Source organism: Primulina eburnea, chromosome 2, assembly GCF_022965805.1.
Source record: "Primulina eburnea isolate SZY01 chromosome 2, ASM2296580v1, whole genome shotgun sequence".
Lineage (NCBI taxonomy): Eukaryota > Viridiplantae > Streptophyta > Magnoliopsida > Lamiales > Gesneriaceae > Primulina > Primulina eburnea.
In genome coordinates, this window is record NC_133102.1 from 7,180,161 (window position 1) to 7,200,815 (window position 20,655).

The 20,655-nt window shown below is 33.2% G+C and overlaps 2 protein-coding genes across 3 annotated transcripts; one reads left to right on the forward strand and one right to left on the reverse strand.

The window, feature by feature from the left end:
* Window positions 1–1,184: 1,184 nt before the first annotated feature.
* LOC140824053 (uncharacterized) lies at window positions 1,185–2,306 on the reverse strand. Its single transcript, XM_073185655.1, has one exon. It carries the CDS (start codon window positions 2,304–2,306, stop codon window positions 1,185–1,187), a length of 1,122 nt encoding a protein of 373 aa, XP_073041756.1.
* Window positions 2,307–6,860: 4,554 nt separating this feature from the next.
* Window positions 6,861–13,269, forward strand: LOC140822860 (plasma membrane ATPase 3). 2 transcript variants are annotated; one of them, XM_073183778.1, is made up of 21 exons: window positions 6,861–7,212; window positions 7,316–7,435; window positions 7,777–7,875; window positions 7,960–8,097; window positions 8,179–8,313; window positions 8,396–8,575; window positions 8,654–8,860; window positions 8,939–9,058; window positions 9,145–9,264; window positions 9,339–9,461; window positions 9,548–9,652; window positions 9,793–9,937; window positions 10,125–10,289; window positions 10,415–10,653; window positions 10,794–10,826; window positions 10,914–10,995; window positions 11,292–11,452; window positions 11,598–11,783; window positions 11,872–12,054; window positions 12,133–12,311; window positions 12,973–13,269. In XM_073183778.1, the coding sequence occupies exons 1-21, from the start codon at window positions 7,159–7,161 to the stop codon at window positions 13,067–13,069; spliced, it is 2,871 nt and encodes a 956-aa protein (XP_073039879.1). In that variant the 5' UTR covers window positions 6,861–7,158; the 3' UTR covers window positions 13,070–13,269. The 2 variants fall into 2 exon arrangements, with proteins under 2 accessions (XP_073039879.1, XP_073039880.1); XM_073183779.1 differs by lacking the exons at window positions 6,861–7,212; window positions 7,316–7,435; window positions 7,777–7,875; window positions 7,960–8,097; window positions 8,179–8,313 and having other exon boundaries at window positions 8,436–8,575; window positions 8,721–8,860.
* Window positions 13,270–20,655: the final 7,386 nt, after the last annotated feature.

Consider the following 20,655-nt stretch of genomic DNA (forward strand, 5'->3'; position numbering starts at 1 on the left):
AACTCTGGACCGCTGTTTCCAATGTATTTCCTCTTGATATGACAATTTTTCTATTTCTTTCTCGATCTCAGAAATACGGCCTGTATGGAATTTTGCTATATTTGAGCTCATCAAATGATTAACCTCCTTTCGCAATTTCTGAATTTTCTTTCCCAGTTGGTTAAAACGTGTTCCAGCCCAATTTTGCAACTCCCCACGACAACGAAGTAATTTAGCAGGTAAAGGATCGGATTTGTGAATATTCTGCCAACAACTTTTGAAAAAAGTGTCGAAACCCTCTTCTAAAAACCATTTATGCTCAAAGGTGAAGCGCTTCGGATACCGTACCAGATGCACAGTAGCATCTGAATATAGATTCAGCAAGAGCGGTCGATGATCCGATCCCAAAAAAGGTAAATGTTCCACTTTGGCATCAGGAAAAAGAAACTTCCAGTCCATATTACAAACAAACCTATCCAATCTGGCAAAAATAAGCTCACTTCCCTGTCTTTTATTGCACCACGTGAAGAGATCCCCTCGGCTCTGTAACTCTTGCAGATTCCCATAAGCTAGCGCAGTAGCAAAAGCTTCCATTTGAGATATAGAACGCACTAGACCACCCATTTTTCAGATTCAAAAATAATTTCATTGAAATCACCCCCGACTAACCACGGCAGATGTTGAAGTTCTCTAATGTCAGCAAGTCTCCTAAGAAGCTGCCATGAGAAAACTCGGAGAGAAACAACTGGGTTCCCGTAGAATCCCGTAAATCTCCAACTTTTCGAATCACAGTTTACAATACAATCAATATGGCCCGAAGAATAAGATTGAATACATACATCCACGGAATGACGCCAAAGAATCATAAGACCCCCACAACGCCGATCACTGTCCACTGAAAATTTACCATCAAAATTTTGTCGAGTTTGCCACGTTTTACACTCATAATCTACCACTTTAGTTTCACACAAGAAAACTAATACTGGGTTTCTTTCGGCAATAAGCCGTTGAAGATCTCGGAATGCACGTGGGTTCCCAAGCCCCCGTGCATTCCAAATCAAACAACTCATGGCGATCGGCGGGGCTGACCCGCAGCCTCCGCCGATAAGCTAATCATCTTTATATCTGAGCCATTGTCTATACGAGCCTTTTTTACCTCTGTTGGAGATCCCTCAAAATCTGTCAATAATCTTTTTGGAATATTCTTAGTGGAAGACGTATTGATGGAAACTGAAGACTGTTTTTGAGACCCACGAGCCATACGTTTCCAATTCATCTTTGTTTGCTGGTCGCTGCACCTGAAATCCAACATCTCGATTTTGATCAATATCAATAACCAAAGCTGCCCTCTTCTCAGAAAAATCTGAATCCAAGTTTTGTGTTACTCGAGGCAGTTGAACCATAGGCAACTCAAGATTCTCGTCTGTGAAACTCTTCCCCAAGACCTCTGAGCTATCTTTCTGATGTAATGGAATAACATTCATACCAACATGCTCCTCAGATCCCACTTCAAAACCCTGGGGTGGAAAGTGTGGTGAATCACTTGAAGAAGGAATATTAGAGATATATTCTTTCACTATTCGATTTCCAGAAATCGATGAAGCCCTTAGCCAATTACCATAAGATGGTACTGGATCCTCATCCCTGTGATCCACGCATTCTTTTAAAACATGTCCCAGCCTCCCACATAGATAGCAAAAATTAGGTAGTCTTTCATATAACAACAGAATGCATATTTCTTCCTCTGCCTCTTCAGGCTTCACTCGTAATCCCTGCAGAAGTGGCTTGGTGATATCCAACAAAACCCTTACCCTAACAAATTTGCCTGTGCAATTCCCATCTTCCTCCCCATCCACTTCCAAGACTCTGCCAATCCGCTCACCCAAATTTCGGATAACTGATTCATGCATAAAGGCAAAGGGTAGGTTATGGCACTGAACCCAAATAGCCAACTCATCAAAATTAATATCCATAGTTTTCTGGAGCCCTGTTGGTTCTTTGAATATCACTAAATCCTTGAAAAAATTCCATGGACCACCTAACATAACATTGCGTTTATCCATAATTGAATTGAAATTCAGCATAAACATATTTTCCCCAATTACTTCGATTTTCACCTCTTTTTTAGCCTGAATAATCCGAGGCATCTGAGTCCGAAATGTCTCTCGATTTACTGCCTTAGAAGAGAATACCTTTGCCACAAGACATGATTCCAGCCTCTGCGATCCCGCAGCAGCTAGCACCGTCGGAATCACCACCGGTGCACCAAGATTAGGCAAAGAAAGCTTTAAAGAACTCACCCTCTTAGCTATCTCCTCCTCATCCATTCTGAAATCTGCTCCCAAATTGAACTTAAGAGAGAAAAATCCCTATACTCAGATAGGATTTAGCTCTCACCGAAACCCTAGAGGGAAACGAGAGAGAAAAACAGTGCTAACAAGGGTTTTTTACTCCAACCCTGGTTGGATAAGTTTTTTGTTGGTTCATGATCGGTGCGACCGATGCTTAACCGATTTTAGCCGATTTGACCATTAAAATTGTTTATAAACTAGGTCTAGATAGATCTTGTGGACGGTTTTCGGTCTAAGCGACGGGTCCGGATTGAAGAGTTAAATACAATATATATGGCACATTTGAAGGCAACGTTTTAAAAGGCATCTATTAAGTATATGACAAAAACTTGTGTGAGACGGTCTCACGGATCGTATTTGTTAGACAGATCTCTTATTTAGGTCATTCATGAAAAAATATTACTTTTTATGCTAAGAATATATACTTTTTATTGTGAATATCGGTAGGATTGACCTGTCTCACAGATTAAGATCCGTGAGACGGTCTCACATGATGCACACTCTAAGTGTAAAACATGAGAAAAAAAATTCGTTTGGTGTAATATCGTAAAAAACAATCAATCTTGATTTGTCATATTAAACATGTAAAAAGAGTGATTTTTTTTAATAAAATTAAAATTTTAAGCTAAAATAAAAAAAAAAATTAAGAATACATGATTATAAATATTAACTTCTTTCCAAAAATTTAATCAAAGTGATAAATAATTTTTAATATTTATTTTGTGAATCTTTTTATATTTAATGATATAAACAATTTTTTAATATAAATTTGAAGTTTGATGTATTTAAAAAAAACGTAAATAACAAAACTTATATATATCAGTGTGTCTGTCTTTGTAAATTAAAAAAAAAAATGGTATTTTTATTTGTACATTAATAAGAAGCAAGAATTTAGAAACAAAGTCTGGACCAAGCATATAACTTCTTCGACAAAAACTTGTGTGAGACGGTCTCACGATTCGTATTTGTGAGACGGATATCTTATTTGGGTCACTCATGCAAAAGTATTACTTTTTATGCTAAGTGTATTACTTTTTATTGTGAATATAGGTAGAGTTGACCCGTATCACAGATTATAATCCGTGAGACGGTCTCACATGAGACTCACTCAACTTCTTCATGCAAGGTAGGGGGGCCATAGAAACCAGTTCTGAAGAAAACTTGCATTTTACCTAAACACCGATTTGTATTTTGGTTACTGCTCATGGGAAATTACTCATTCGTGATAAATTTCATTTTGTGCTTGATAAATCTTGTGTGCTATATAACGCAGCAGATGAATCGGTCCTCCACTTATAGTTTGAATGCATTATATCTAAAACTATTTGGGACAATAGAAAATGATGGGAACTCCGGCAGTAGTATTGAAGGTTTTTTGAACTATGTATAGAGGTAATTTCACATTTACCAAAATGCGTACTGCGGTACTTTCAGCTACTGTATACCATGTATGGAATCTGCGGAATAGAGTGATGTTTGATAACGAGAACTTACATGTTCAAAAAATAATGATGAAGATCACGATTCAGACTTGCCGTTGTATTCCGAACATTACCAAACTATTGTTATTTTGGTGTAATTGTTGGTACCTTGTTAGTTTTATTTGATGTCTACTATCTCCTGAAGATACCTAATATATTTGTACAATATCACTTTTCACCTCTTTAATGAAAATAAGTGAATGGTTAGTTTAACTAAATAAAGAATTTAGAAACATATTTAATGAGAAAAGGAAATAAATGTAGTAAGAAAGCAGAGTGTGACCCAACACAGTCCACTTGCTGTAACATATTGGTACACAAAATTAATTAAATAAACACATTTCCTTCCCCAAAAATAAAAAAAGTAAATAAATTTGATAAATTTTTTATTTTGTAATTTTATCATAGATTCTTTTCTCGATCGCAATAAAAGTACTATTATCAATAAATTTTTCTCAAAAATTATTAAAACTAATTGAAATTGTTTTGCAACCTTTGGGTTATCATCTATTTTTGCGTGCATTTGGTAAAACCTCTAAGTTAATGCAATAACATACAGACTACACTAATAAGTTAAACTTACGTGGTAGACTTGTCCCATAAAATATCGATATGGAAAATCAAATTTATGAATATTGATCAAATAATTACTTACTCTAACGATCCCGATACGGATTATTATCTAGCCTGCTTGTTTGAACAAAAGAAGATTGTTTGTTTGTTACAGGTTTTGGTACGGATGTACTTGGATGTGCACCTATTTATTTTTGGAAAGATGTGTGTATTTATTTATCATATTATATGATTGATTGTGACCTCACTTTTCCAATTATATTTGTCTAAATATTTCACTATCCTTCCCACGTGCACCATGTCCATGTACCCCTGTTTTTTTCTTCCTCGTGATTTTTTTTTTTGTAAATAAAATAAAAATAAATAGATATCATTTTTGTATAAATTTGTGGCCTCACATCCTTGTTTTAGTTTTTGAGGGGGAAAATCTCTTAGAAAACATGATTTGAATGTATAAGTTTTTGGTTATAATAGCTTAGTCTAGCGATCTTTCGACAAATTTTAATTTTTTGTTACATCGTACATTGGTGAGTTCTATTAAAATATAATGAATTTACGATATTCATAAGTATTGGTGAAATTATGTTTTGGTGTTTTTGTATAGTTTTGATGTGTTTTTTTTATAGATTTCAAGATAAGTTAGGTTCGTCAAACCGACCAATCTCATTATAAAATAAACTTGTTGAGCAGTTAATTTCTCGACTTGAAAAAATAGTGGGTCGATTCGTCAACACATAAAATTGTTTGGTCTGTCCCACCACCTAAAATTGATGGGTTGAGTCAATGATTTCTCATCTCATTATACTGACTTATTTTGACATCTCTAATTTTTTTAAATGAAAAATATTTTGTCTGAATTATGTTTATGATATATTTAATACCAGATTGTAATATATTGTATTATTAATTTTTTGAAATACTTACTTTTTTTAATAAAATATAATGATTGTGATGTGATATATTTAAATAAAGAATATATTTGAAATGAATTTTATTACATCAGGACCACAATAATTGGAACACTTTATCAGTCAAAGATGTTGAGTATGAGGAAAAAATGCATCACCAACTCCATTATTCCAGTTTTAAGATTTTTCATTATAAAATCTTCGATTTTTTTTTTTAAAAACTAACATGGATAATTAACTTGTTTGAAAATCTTTAAAATTTTAAATTTATAATGTTTGTGTACTTATTTTTTTAATTGAAATTCATTAATAAATTTATATATTAAAAAAGTCCGATCGTGCTACATATTTTAAACTAATCTTACACTATTATGTTCTATATCCTTATTTTCGAAAAAAAGTATCCATATTAATTAGTATTATATTATTAATTAAAGTTAAATAGTGTGGATTAACTAATTTTGAAATGTTGAAGAAATTTTTTTATAAGTTCAAAAATTTTATTTAATCATTTTTCAGGCTTATTTTATATGCAATAGAGTAATTTTTATACATAATATTCATGCGATAATTTGAATTCAAAACAAAGTATTTGAGACTTGCTCATTAAGATGATCATATGAATATATATATAAAAATATATCGAGTACGAGAGTAACACTCTTGATATAATATAATCCATGTCTTTCACTCTATATTGCACATTTTCACCTTTCATTCTATTTTCTATTTATCAGGTAATTTTTTATTTTTTTTTTCATTTGGACAACTTTAATTTTAAATTTTAGAAATTTAATTTATTATCTATTTTTCAACCAATCACACTCGATGTATGTGCCACAATCTGTCAATAATTATTTAAAACAAAAAAAATTAATTTTTTCTCTAATTTTTTGGGCAAAAATTTGTGTGAGACGATCTCACGGATCGTATTTTGTGAGACAGATATCTTATTTGGATCATCCATGAAAAAATATTACTTTTTATGCTACGAGTATTATTTTTTATTGTGAATATCGGTAGAATTGACATGTCTCTAGATAAAAATTTGTGAAACCGTCTCACAAGATATCTTTTTTTTTTTTTTTTTACCAATCAAACTCAATTTATGTGCCACAATATGTTAATAATAATAATTATTTTCATCTTTGAATCATGGGTGCAGCATAAAAATGAAGTAGGCATCTCCTAAAGAAAAAGAAAACGAAGGGAAGCAGTCATGAGTGAGTCTCATGTGAGATCGTCTCACGGATCATAATATGTGAGACGGGTCAACCCTACCCATATTCACAATAAAAAGTAATACTCTTAGCATAAAAAGTAATACTTCTTAACGGGTGACCTAAATAAGAGATCCGTCTCACAAATATGACCCATGAGACCGTCTCACAGAAGTTTTTGCCAGCAGCCGTTATGGCCCATGTGCAGTTGAAACTGAAAATAATTTCAAACTTTTCTACGATGATAACATACCATCTAGATGTTCTGTGGATGTGAAGCTAATATTTGTAACAACAATTTTTTTTTATACTAAAATGATTTATTAATACATATAGAAAGTATGATCTATTAAATTATGTGAAAATACAAAAAGGTTATGCTCTACGGTAACTGTTAAACCACGTTCTTGTTTTTTCGGTTTCTATTTCCGTGCAGATTTGAAGTTGGTGGGTAGGCCTCGTTTTTGGTCATCGAACTGGAAATTCCTGTAAAAATTCAATCTTTTTCAAATGGGCTACATTTAGTTCTCTCTCGTCCGCAGAAATTCCTACTGCTTCAGCAGTGTTTGTGTTTGTGTGCATGTTGGTTCTTGAATAAGCTTTGATCTGTAAAACTTGTTGGAAAAAAGTTAACGCATTGTGAAAGATGGGGGAAAAGCCTGAAGTTTTGGATGCTGTGTTGAAGGAAATTGTGGATTTGGTAACGGATCTGCCGATTTGCATCAATGATTTTCTTGATTTTGGGACGTCCCTTTTTTTACTTTCTTTTGCTTGCTATAGACATGTGCGTTGGTTGGTGGCAGGAAAACATACCCATTGACGAAGTTTTTGAGAATCTGAGGTGTACGAAGGAGGGTCTGTCAAATGAGGCTGCGGAGGAGAGATTAACCATTTTTGGACACAACAAGCTCGAGGAGAAAAAGGTGCTAAAAGTTTGCTCAAGTTATTTGTTTTTTTTTGGGGGCTCTGTGTCTGGATGGTAGTTTATGGTTGCCTCCTTTATTCTTATTTTCTCTGGCATGATGCCTTACGGTAATGTACTTCTGATGCAGTTTTTCCCCACTCCTCTTTCTTTCCCCCTTTTGACGTGAGTATGGCTGAGAGACGTGAGAAATGAATGAGTTTTCCTTTTTGATCTCTTTAAGTGGTGATTTTGGACAAGTTACTTTTGATGATTCTTTTAATTTTATTTTGGATTTCACTGATAAAGTTTTTGACTTTAATCTGTATTTAAAACTTTTTTTCACTTTTGAGTGCTTCTCAGGAGAGCAAATTCTTGAAGTTCTTGGGTTTTATGTGGAATCCTCTTTCATGGGTCATGGAAGCTGCGGCTATCATGTCCATTGCCCTTGCAAATGGGGGAGTAAGGACACACCTCTCAGCATAAAATTGCTTAAGAGCTATATTTCTGTGGAATGTACTGATTATTATCGGTATCATATTTCAGGGAAAGCCTCCGGATTGGCAAGACTTTGTGGGTATTATCACTTTGCTCGTAATTAACTCCACAATTAGTTTTATAGAGGAGAATAATGCTGGAAATGCAGCTGCTGCTCTCATGGCTCGTCTAGCTCCAAAAGCAAAAGTTCGATATTTCTACATCGGAATTTCTGATGAATAGTTTTGTATTTGTGATGCTCAGCTGATAAATAGTTGTTGTCTGAAGGTTCTTAGAGATGGGAAATGGAGTGAGGAAGATGCTTCTATTTTAGTTCCTGGTGACATTATCAGTATTAAACTCGGAGATATAATTCCTGCTGATTCTCGTTTGCTTGATGGTGATCCACTGAAAATTGATCAGGTGTGTGTTTGTGTGCTTATGGCTGGTTTGCATGCAATTTTCGAGTATAGTTTATTTAATATAATCGTGTTTGATTATGCAGTCTGCCCTAACGGGCGAGTCCCTTCCGGTGACGAAAGGGCCAGGGGACGGTATTTACTCTGGATCTACATGCAAACAAGGAGAAATTGAGGCCATTGTTATTGCAACCGGGGTTCACACATTTTTCGGAAAGGCCGCTCACCTTGTTGATTCTACTAACCAAGTGGGGCATTTCCAAAAGGCAAGTTTTGAAACTTGTTCAGGATTTCTCAATCCCTTTTTTATTTTTTGTAAATTTGTTTTCTTATTCATCTGTTAGGTTTTAACTGCAATTGGGAACTTTTGCATTTGCTCTATCGCGGTTGGAATGGTTATAGAGATTGTAGTTATGTACCCTATTCAGCATAGGAAATATCGCCCTGGGATTGACAATCTACTTGTGCTTCTCATTGGAGGAATTCCGATTGCTATGCCTACTGTCCTTTCCGTTACAATGGCAATTGGTTCTCATCGTCTGGCTCAACAGGTTTCCTTTATTATTGGCAATTTTATTTTTCGCCTTCTTTAGCATTCGAATTTACAATGGAGTTTAATCTCTGTGAAGGGAGCTATTACAAAGAGAATGACTGCTATAGAAGAGATGGCTGGCATGGATGTGCTTTGCAGCGATAAAACGGGGACTTTAACACTGAACAAGCTTACAGTTGACAAGAATCTCATTGAGGTTCATGCGACATTTTTCTGCTGAAATTTCAGTTAATTATATTGCAAATCGGATTGCAACTCTATATTTTCAATGCTTTTCTACAGGTTTTTGCGAAAGGCGTCAATGCAGATACTGTCGTGCTAATGGCAGCTCAAGCTTCTCGTACAGAAAACCAGGATGCCATAGACTGTGCTATAGTTGGGATGCTGGCTGATCCGAAGGAGGTGCCTCTCTGCTAGTTTATAAGTCTAATATGCGATAACTATTTCCACTTTCTTGAAATGCTGTCTTGAAACAGGCACGTGCTGGAATACGAGAAGTACACTTCCTTCCTTTCAACCCTACTGACAAGCGTACGGCATTGACTTACTTAGATGGTGAAGGTAATATGCACAGGGTCAGTAAAGGTGCACCTGAGCAGGTACAATCTACCTTTTTTATGTGGTTTATTTGTTTATTAATTCCATGTTGATCCTTAGATTTTTTTAATCACAAATATGGATTTAGATTCTAAACCTTGCACGCAATAAGTCAGACATAGAGCGAAGGGTTCATGCTGTGATTGACAAGTTTGCAGAACGAGGTTTAAGATCGCTTGCTGTGGCATACCAGGTAAAATTTATCAGAATTTTAGTTTGCTACCATGTTTTTCTGCCCTAATTTGGAGTGTGGAATAGTAAGACGTTCGTCGATAATTGTTATGATATCAATCGTTGCTAAATTTTGATGGTTTATTCTGCATTTTCTCCCAGGAAGTTCCGGAAAGAACAAAAGAAAGCCCAGGAGGCCCGTGGCAATTCATTGGTCTCATGCCACTTTTTGATCCACCGAGACATGATAGTGCGGAAACTATAAGAAGGGCATTGGATCTTGGAGTAAATGTCAAAATGATAACTGGTAGACGTTGATTTTAAAGTTTATCTTTAACTTTTGGTTGTTAAACTTGAGAAATTTTTTTGATTATTATGTATCAAGCTATACCTATGCTTGCACAGTTTCTACTACATAATGTGTCACTGTCATTATTTTGTACCATCACATTTTGGTTTCAACAGTTTCAAAAGTAGTGAGCTGCTTTTGACAGGGGATCAACTGGCCATTGGCAAGGAAACAGGACGGAGGTTGGGAATGGGAACTAATATGTATCCCTCATCAGCTTTGTTGGGCCAGAATAAGGATGAATCGATTGCTGCTTTGCCAATTGATGAGCTTATAGAGAAAGCCGACGGCTTTGCTGGTGTTTTCCCAGGTACCTTTTAAATTGTTTTTTTTTTCTGGAATTTCAATGTACCCTCGTTTCATAATTTGATACTCGGATAAGAATTTATTTCCAAACCTATGTTCATTAATTTGCTCACCTTCTGTATCTGTCAGAGCACAAATACGAAATAGTAAAACGTCTTCAAGCCAGGAAACATATCTGTGGAATGACCGGAGATGGAGTAAATGATGCTCCTGCTCTGAAGAAGGCTGATATTGGGATTGCTGTTGCTGATGCAACAGACGCGGCTCGCAGTGCTTCTGACATTGTGCTTACTGAACCTGGTCTCAGTGTTATAATTAGCGCTGTTTTAACTAGTCGGGCAATCTTCCAGAGGATGAAAAATTACACGGTAGGACTAGTTATGTTAGTTTCGACAGTACAATCAGGCTGAACGTTTTACTTATGTTTGTTTAGCATGATTTCATGGCTTGCTGACGTTTCTAAATACTACTTATCCTGAACTCACAATTTTTTCTCCTACATTTGCAGATTTATGCTGTTTCGATTACAATACGTATTGTGGTAAGTTTATCATGCCCTTCCAGATCTACAGTTTAATTCATTTTTGCATTTTCTTAATCTGTGGTATCTTTAATTTTCATGGATCAGCTTGGTTTCATGCTACTGGCTCTAATATGGGAATTCGACTTTCCTCCTTTTATGGTGCTAATCATTGCAATACTCAATGATGGTTTGTTTTGCTGAACCCTCTTTTCTCATTCATCCCCACTGCCCCTCCTGTTTGACAGGTTCAGATATCGGATCTTTGAATGAGCTTTTATGCATCTATACTTTTTGTGTGCACAAGATTTGAAATCAGATCATGTATCAAGATTAACCATTTCACATTCTTGGTAAAATTTTAGAAAACTGATGTTTGTAGCGGCACAAATCGTTTTGTTTTCATTAATGCACCTTCAATAGATGTCTCAATTACCTGTTGGACTTGTTTAACAATGAATACGATCTTATTTCATACTCATATAGGTACCATTATGACAATATCTAAAGATAGAGTTAAACCATCTCCACTTCCGGACAGCTGGAAGCTTGCTGAAATTTTTGCAACGGGAATCATCCTTGGTGGTTACCTGGCCATGATGACTGTCATTTTCTTTTGGGCAGCTTATAAAACAGACTTCTTTCCGGTAGCAAAATCTTTCCAGTTGATGTATCTTTTGACGTTCATTTTTTCTGCATTACTTCAAGTTTCATTCATTCCTTCAAGTATGCAAAACTCAGAGATATCTATGGAACTCTTCATCCATCTTATTATTTTTGGTCAACCTCCAGCGCATATTTGGGGTGTCAACACTTGAAAAAACTGCTCATGATGACTTTAGAAAGCTTGCTTCAGCAGTATATCTTCAAGTGAGCACTATCAGTCAAGCTCTAATATTTGTTACAAGATCCCGAAGCTGGTCATATGTCGAGCGTCCTGGTTTATTGCTTGTAGCCGCGTTTTTTATTGCCCAACTGGTTAGTTCCTATCTCATTCAATTCATTTGAATGAAACTTTTGATTTTTGGAAATACAATCTTGACCACTACTACTTTGCATCAAGCAGGTTGCTACACTGATTGCTGTGTATGCAAATTGGAGCTTTTCAGCTATTGAAGGAATTGGATGGGGTTGGGCTGGAGTAATTTGGCTTTATAATATCGTTTTCTATATCCCGCTTGATATTATCAAATTTCTAATACGATATGCTCTCAGTGGGAGGGCTTGGGATCTTGTTCTTGAGCAACGGGCAAGTAGCAACGTGAAAGCTATACTGCTTTAAAAGTTCTCTCATCTGCACCTTATTCGTGTTTGTTCTTTTGTGCAGATTGCCTTTACAAGGCAAAAAGATTTTGGAAAAGAACAGCGTGAGCTTCAATGGGCACATGCACAAAGGACCCTTCACGGGCTGCAAGTTCCCGATACCAAATTGTTTAACGAAACTACAAATTTTTCGGAACTCAATCAGTTGGCCGAGGAAGCAAAACGAAGAGCTGAAATCGCTAGGTAAGGATGACCTTTGCTGTTAAATTTTTTCCTAGTGGTGCAAGACTCCCAAATCAGGACTCAAGAAAGGGCTGCAAACAAATTGAACAGAACTGTTGAGTCAAATACTACTCAATATTTTTATATTCTAACTCCATTGAGTCGGGGCTCGAAAATGAACTTGAGTGAAACTGCAGCTCAATTGGAGATCATAAGTTTGTTTAGTCTTAAATGTATTTATAAAATTTTATTAATATATAAAAACTCGTGAGTTATCGAATTAAATAATTTGGACTGAATTTTGAGACAAGAGAATATTCAATCAGGGCTTGGATTCGATAATTTTGAATGGGAATTGAATAATTATTATTTTGACTGAGAGCCATGAAGCTCTAGATTTCAACATATTTTACCGAATTCAAGTGATCTACACCCTCTGTTACTAACAGCTCGTAATTACTTGACATTCATCCAACTTGCTTCCTACTATTGCCATGAGTCCATACATGCCACTATATCTTTTAACTTGGATGACTTATATCTAGGCCAATCTGATTCCAGAAACAGAACCGGTTTTTCCAAGTTCTTGTAGCTATTGCTCAGGCCTGTTGCGACGATATATTTCTAAAACCCCCAAATGAGAATCCCATATTCCTAATGTATTTTCTGTCGTTCCATGCAGATTAAGGGAGCTGCATACATTGAAAGGACACGTCGAATCAGTGGTGAGGCTGAAGGGTCTTGATATAGATACGATTCAGCAGGCGTACACTGTATGAGCAAGAACGTTAACAACTGCCCGCTTTAACGTATCACTAGCTTTCATTACGAGTTATACCAGAGAAACAGCTTGTTCTGATTCCCTTGAATTATACCTTAGTTGTTTCCCTTTTTATTGAATCTGAGGAAACATGGTTATTACTATTATGTATGTTATTAGAAGTTTGTGTATAATATATGTAGCTCTTGATTTGGTCTACTTTCTCTTCTTTTCTTTTCTTTTCTTTCCTTTCCTTTTTTCTTTTCTTTTTTGTAGATATTATGTGATAAGCCGTGACACAATGTGCAGTAACGAAGTAGGAGCTTTCTGCCAATTTCATGCTTGAAAATCTTGTTTAGTTGCTACCTCGTATTTTTTTCCTTAAAAAAATGAAATCTGACAGCTACGAGTCCTTTGCAAGAAAATGACTTAACATTTATCTTATATTCCCTTTACCCAATTCATCAAAATCTGGTTTCTTCCCCTTTCAATTACAACATTATTAATTTTTCCTCATCAATCGAATAATATTTCGCAATTAAACGATGAGAAACAAGATTGCGGGTTGTCACAAATGTAAATGGCATCGAAACGAGAAGGCAAAAGAGCCAACTTTAGATTCCTATTGTGCAAAGATGTGTCTTGACCTGGTGTACACAAAATGGGGGTATTAAGTTTCTCAGGAAGCAAGGGAGCTGAAACTTTTTGGAGGCAGAGAGACTGTTCTTTGCACAAAAGGCTAAGTGTGAGTTTCTAAAGTTTGGAGACAGATGTTCCAAATTCTTTCATGGTCTTATTTCACGTCCGTATAAATCAATTTTTTTTTATATCTTCGTTTTCTAGAGTATGTGTTATGTATACATCTTTATTGCTATGCATACAAAAATGATTAATATAAACATCCATGACACCTTTTTGTGTAATGGTTTATTCAAATTAAATTAATTTATTGATGATTTGTATTTCATATGATACCAACATATCGAGTTTTAAATGAGGTCCTGAGTTCGAGACTCAATTATAAAAGCATTCGCTCAAAAAATTGAATTAAATATTTGTTTACTTTTAAAATATGTTTAAATGAAAACAAACTCAACTGACTTTATTAATCACGATATAAGCTTGTTTCTCTTGGGTTAAACTTGATTTATACGGGCAAGTAAAAACTAAATCTTTAGGTATTAACTTACTACTAGATGCACGCGTTGTCTGCTTCTGCAATATTTTTTTTTTGTTTCATAAATTTGCGTACTTTTATTGAGAGAGAGACTCACTATACCCCATCCCAGCCCCACTACCATGGGTTAGCATGAATTGATAGACTGGTCTATTTCTAACCAGAACATACCAGACTTGGTAGTGACATTCCAATTGGGGAGGCAATTTGCCATGGTCCAACTAGATCACCACTTTGGCAGGTTACCAACAGTACTTCAGTTTTCAGGCAGCATGGTTTAGAAACTTGGATGCATCGGCAACATTATCGTACCTGCATAACCAATACACAATACGTTGTCACAAGAGATTCCACTTAAAGAACACGAGCAGTGGTTCGCGAACGTTCGATTTCAACTCTTTCTAAAGCATGTTGTAAGCTGTCAAATTTGCCAAATCTTTGAAAAGAGCAGCAACATATTGGAGTAATAACCTCGACATGATCGTATCATACACATGTAAAACAATATAGCATGAAGCTTCAAGCGATTTAAAAGGTAGTTCCTCGAATTCAAGAATTTATAACACTGCACCACCTAGTTTGTACAAGTCATCAAACATGGAGAAAACAAGTCCTGTTGATAATTAGCCAAATTATACAGGACTGAGAAGGACTGCAGAGTGCCCCTTTTCTGAAGGAAGAGGGTAAAATGGAACATCATATTCAAACTTTATGACTGAAAACTACACATGCACAAAACTAGGAATCTTTACCAACTTCCCCGCCACCTCCCCTAACCCACCCACGAAATATGGGAAGCACAAATTCCTCAGTTGGACTTGTATTTTTCTCCTTAACTCAGTCGAGTCAAAAAAACTCATTAACAGATAAGAAACAGACATTTGAGAAATGCTCCAAAGCATGTAATACTTGATGAATGTTCACAATAATATGCTAGCAGAGTTTAAGAACTAGTATCCATTTTACGACAAAGCATATTTGATTTAAGGGGTAATCTATACAATCTATAAATATATGAGTTTGAATTGTGAATTTACTTAGTTATCCTTCACTCACAATTACTTCATTAATGTTTTACTTATTTACCCTTTCACTCAACATTACTTCATTAATGTTTTATTCATTTATTTATTTATGTGACTTTTCAATTTTTTGATCTAAAGATTGATATTTAAAATAAAAATAACTTTATTCTATTATTTTAGTTGAATGGACGATAAATATTACAAACACATTAATATGATATTTTATTTTATTGAATTGTGATACTTAATTAATGTTTGAGACCATGTAGATTCTATATGATCTTTTGCAATTTTTTCTTATATTTTATTCGCATAATTTGATTAGTTTGATTTATTTCAACTAGACAGAGAAATTAATGATAAATTAAAAAGAACGAAAACTACTTTCTACTTTTGTATTAAATTTATTAGATAATCCTTATAATTTTTTACCGAATATAATTCTTTTAAAAAATATGAATTATAGTGATAATTTATTTTCATTCATTAGAAATTAATTTTTTAAATATGATATTTTTTAAATTTGTATTACTTATTATTTTATTTATATATGTGTTTTACTACACATATTTATTTGATTGATATTATTTAAAAAATATATTTACTATGAAATATTAATCATCAATATTAATTTACAAATGATCCATTCTGATATAAAATTAACTGTCTATAATATGTATTCTAAAAAAACAGAGAAAGTCAAACAAAATCTGCAAATGGTTAAAAGTTAGCAGATCTATATATACCTCTATAAATATATGAGTTTGATTTGTGAATTTTTTTAGTTACACTTTTACACACTATTACTTAATTAATGTTTCATTTATTTATTTTGGTGAATTTTTAATTTTCTGATTTAAGAGTTGAGATGGAAAATGAGAATACTTTATTTCATTATTTTAGTTGGATCGACGAAAAATATTACAAATATATTAGTATGATACTTTTTTATATTTTTAATTTAATAATTGTGATATTAATTAATGTCTCAATATATATCTCAAGCTTACATTTTTCTACAAGTGTTATAAAAACTATGTGAGAAAATGTTATTTTTCTTATGATTTTTTTCCAATTAAAATGGATATTGAGAGCATGCAAATTTTATATGCTCTTTTGCAATTTTTTTTGAATATTTTATATGCAATATAATTTGATAATTTTGAGTTATTTCAACGTTATTCATAGAAAAGAAATTAATGAGAAATTAAAAAGAATGAAAATTACTTTATACTTTTATATTAAATTTATGAGATAATCCTTATAATTTTTTAATTAAGACAATCCTTGTAATATATATGAATTATAACGCTAATTTATTATCATTTATTAGGGATTAAATTTTTTAGATATGATATTTTTAAACTGAATATTACGTATATGTGTTTTCTACACATATTTATTTGATTGATATTATTTTAAAATTTTATTTAACATGAAATTATTAATCATCAATATTATTTTTCAAATGATCTATTATGATATAAGTTAACTATGTATAATATATATATTTAAAAAGGAGAAAGTTAAACAAAATTCGCAAGGAGTTAAAAGTTGGCAAAAACAAAATTGATATTTAACTTAATAACAAGTTTATGAGTTTTATTTTAACATCATTATGATAATTTAGTTAATTAAGATAATTTTATTTGACAATCGCTATATGCACTTCATTTAAAAATATTGTGACTTTGGTTTTAGTAATTCATTATTCTATTAATTTTATTTTTATTATTTTCCATTGTGAATAATATTTGGATGGAAAATATTTTTGTTAATTTGATAGAGCTATCATTATGTTATAATTACACGAATTGAAAAATATTATATAAATAAATGAATCATCATCATGTATTTATATTTATTGTGTTTTGTTATATTTAGATTAATAAATACTTATAAACAAGATGTTATTCAAACGATTTTAAAAATTATCTAAATCTTTATTTTTCATTATTAGTTACCTACGTGCATCGCACGTGATCATTCCTAGTAAACTATAAATATATCACATCAAAGATAAGAACTTCAAGCCCCCAAATCCATAATGGCACATTGGTGTTGTTGGTTAAAATCAACTCGTTGGAACAGAAACCATCCACACGTTTCAGCTGGATTTCATTGCCATTAAAATCAATAATCTACACAAGAAAAGGTGAATGTGTACCCAAATTTCTTGGATAGAAAAATATATTTAGACAGTTCTGAGCATTTTATCTATTGCACTTCAATTCTTTGGCTATCAAATGCATGATGTTATAAGCTCGTTATTCATCGTGCGAGTCTTAGTCTGAAAAACCGAACTATCTAATTAGCCAATTGATCGGGTAATATCTTAAAAAGACAGTGATTGGTCATAGGAGGCTGGTTCAATTGGTCTGCTGCACCACCACTAGAGAATGGAAAATTTATCACTGCAAATATTTTGGAGGTCTTTGAACACCCATATTGTATCTTAAAAGTCTTGCATTTTACAAACATTCCAACCATGACATGCTAAAAATTGTAATGTTCTGAAGTACATTGCTACATGTTAATAGCTACGCCATTTTTGTCTTAAAAATAAAAAAACAATTAGACAATAGGATTCACATGAACCAAGTAACTATCGGCAAATAAATTGATTGATACAGGAAATGCATTTCTGGTGAGCGAAATGATCCCTGTATCAAAATTGACGAATAAATGATTCATACAGAAGACGCGTTTTCACACAGACGAGGAGCTTCATCCAGATATCATCCCTTCGTCAAGATCTCTTTCATCTTATAACAATTGAGTGCTTATAGAGGGGCAATATGATAAACTCCTAGTGGAGTAAGGAAACATTATCACCAGAAAAGTAGAGAGGGCACTTCTAGCAGTACATGTTGCATAACCATCCATGACCACCATTGTTTATGGGATATAAACCACTAGATTTGCCAACTAGTCACATCAAAATCTTTCAAACGTTTATATGTTCGTTGTCCAATATTTAATTTACTCAAGTGAAAATTCCAGAGGCCCTAGAAGGAATATGGTATAAACAAAAATCAAATAATTAGAACATACCAGTGCCCCCTATAAGATGTTTCCAGTAGCAAGGATAAGAAATTATGTTGATACTGAAAGCTAAATGACAAGAAGCTGGCTGGAATAAGATCACATGGACTTGTCAACAGTTTGGGCATATTGGATTCTCCTTTGAGAGAGGAAAAAACTGTATCATAGATGGCTGTTAAAATTGTGATTACTCTGTCGTACCAAGTGGAGACGAAGATAAATATTTTATCCGCAAGACGAAATTGTCCTTATAACATTGTTTTATGACGATGACAATCGTATCTAAGATATAACGATTTTGAATCAAGAGAATGCAGCACAACCAGTCGGAGGGAAAAAAAAACTGACAAACGTAAATGCAATCTCTCTATTATTACCAGAAATACAGTGTGGTATGTCAACTGTTGGAGAAGAGAAGTGCATGCGGGTCCACACTTGATATCTACGGAATATCTGGAGTAACAAAAAATGGGGATAAAGCTGACGATAAAAGAATCTTTATCTTTCTCGTGCCACTTAGTCTAACAAGCGTGAAGTAGGTGTGATATGCGTTAACATTAACGCTGCGTTTGGTTTGCAGATTAGGTAGGTTTATTTTTTTAAAACCTACCTAATCATTTGTTTGGTTCGTTTTTTATTTAATCAAGTCAATCTTTCTTATGAATTATTAGGTTATATTAGGTAGGTTAAAATAATACGTCACCTCTAGGATTATTTATCCTACTCTTAATATATCATATTTTTACAATTTTACCTTTCTCCTAAATTCAAACTCACCACCACTTCCTTCCACCGACCGCCCACCGACAACCCCGCCAAAGGCCGACCACCGCCGACCACCTCCGCCGGCCGCAACCTCCGGCCACCGCCGCCGTCGTTTTCGGCATCCACCTCTGCTTCCGGCCGACCGCCGCCGCCTCTGCCGGAGTGGAAGAAAGAAAAAAAAAAGAAGAAAGAGCAATTTAGTACTTTCATCTAAAAATTCAAAATTATCGTACACTTCAAAATCTTACCAAACAAAATACTATTTTACTATCATATATTACATTTTTACGACAATCATTTTTTTTATCATTTACATACTAATCATTAGTTTATTTTATCTTCCAAACCAAACACAGCCTAATTGTATATGATATGAATTTAAAAATATGTATAGAAAGCTGAAAATATAATATTTAAAAATTGTATTATTAACAAATGATAATTAAAAAAATTCATATAAAACAATATAGATTGAAACAAATTCAAAAAAAAAATATTTATCCTTCCACGCACCATATACAGGGAAAGTAATAAAAAAAATCGATAGTTGAGGTAGAAATAAAATGACAGAATATATAGATAATATGACAGATGTCAATTTAAATTTATAATTCGACCTCGAAGATCTACTATCATTGCAACATGTTATTAAATATATATAATAGAAGTAATATATAATAAGAATAATACATAAAAATGGATGACATGATACGTGAATTTATTTATTTTTTTTAAAAAAACGACAACCAAACAAGTAAATGAAATGAATTGCTATCTCTTCATTTTGCACTTACCTATTTACAATTTTTTTGAGAGAAACTAGAGGTCAAAACTATGATCATAAGTACAATTTTCAAGAAAATATCAAACTTTTCAATTGTAAGCCTTTAGCAATTAACAAATATTCCAAACCATTATTGCAACAAGATGGACCATTTGTGAGTATTAGAAGAAATTAAAGAGAGAAATAATGATTATAGAATTTAAATTTTGATTAATATTAGCCTTTAATCTTCATAGTCATTTACCCATTAATCTAACAAATCATAATGAAATAGACCAATAAATAATATGTATTTATTTTAATTTATAATTTAAATGAAAGTCCAAGAAAATTATTAAAATGATAAAAATAATTAATGCTATTATTAAGTAAATTTAATAGTGATTTTTTTTCAATTAATTCAAACATTAAGGACATGAACATGACTTAATTTGCTACATACAGACTAAATATAAATATAACTCGACCTGATTTTTCTCATCTCCATTTACTTCATCATACTTTTATAGGTATACAAAATAAAATTAAATGTTTTCAAAAAACGAATGAAGTAGAATGCAATATATTGTGTTTCATGATATATACATAAAAGTATATATAGATTATTAATTTTGTCATTTCACGATCCAAAAACAACGTATTTTTTCTACACTTTTATTTTATAGATCTATAGATATATAGATATAGATATTTTTTCTTTTCCTCTTAACCTTTCAAAGCATGACATTTTGATCAGAATCACTGCTCATTATCATCATCATCATATAATACTGATATTAGGAGCATAAACTATATAACTTACAGAAAAT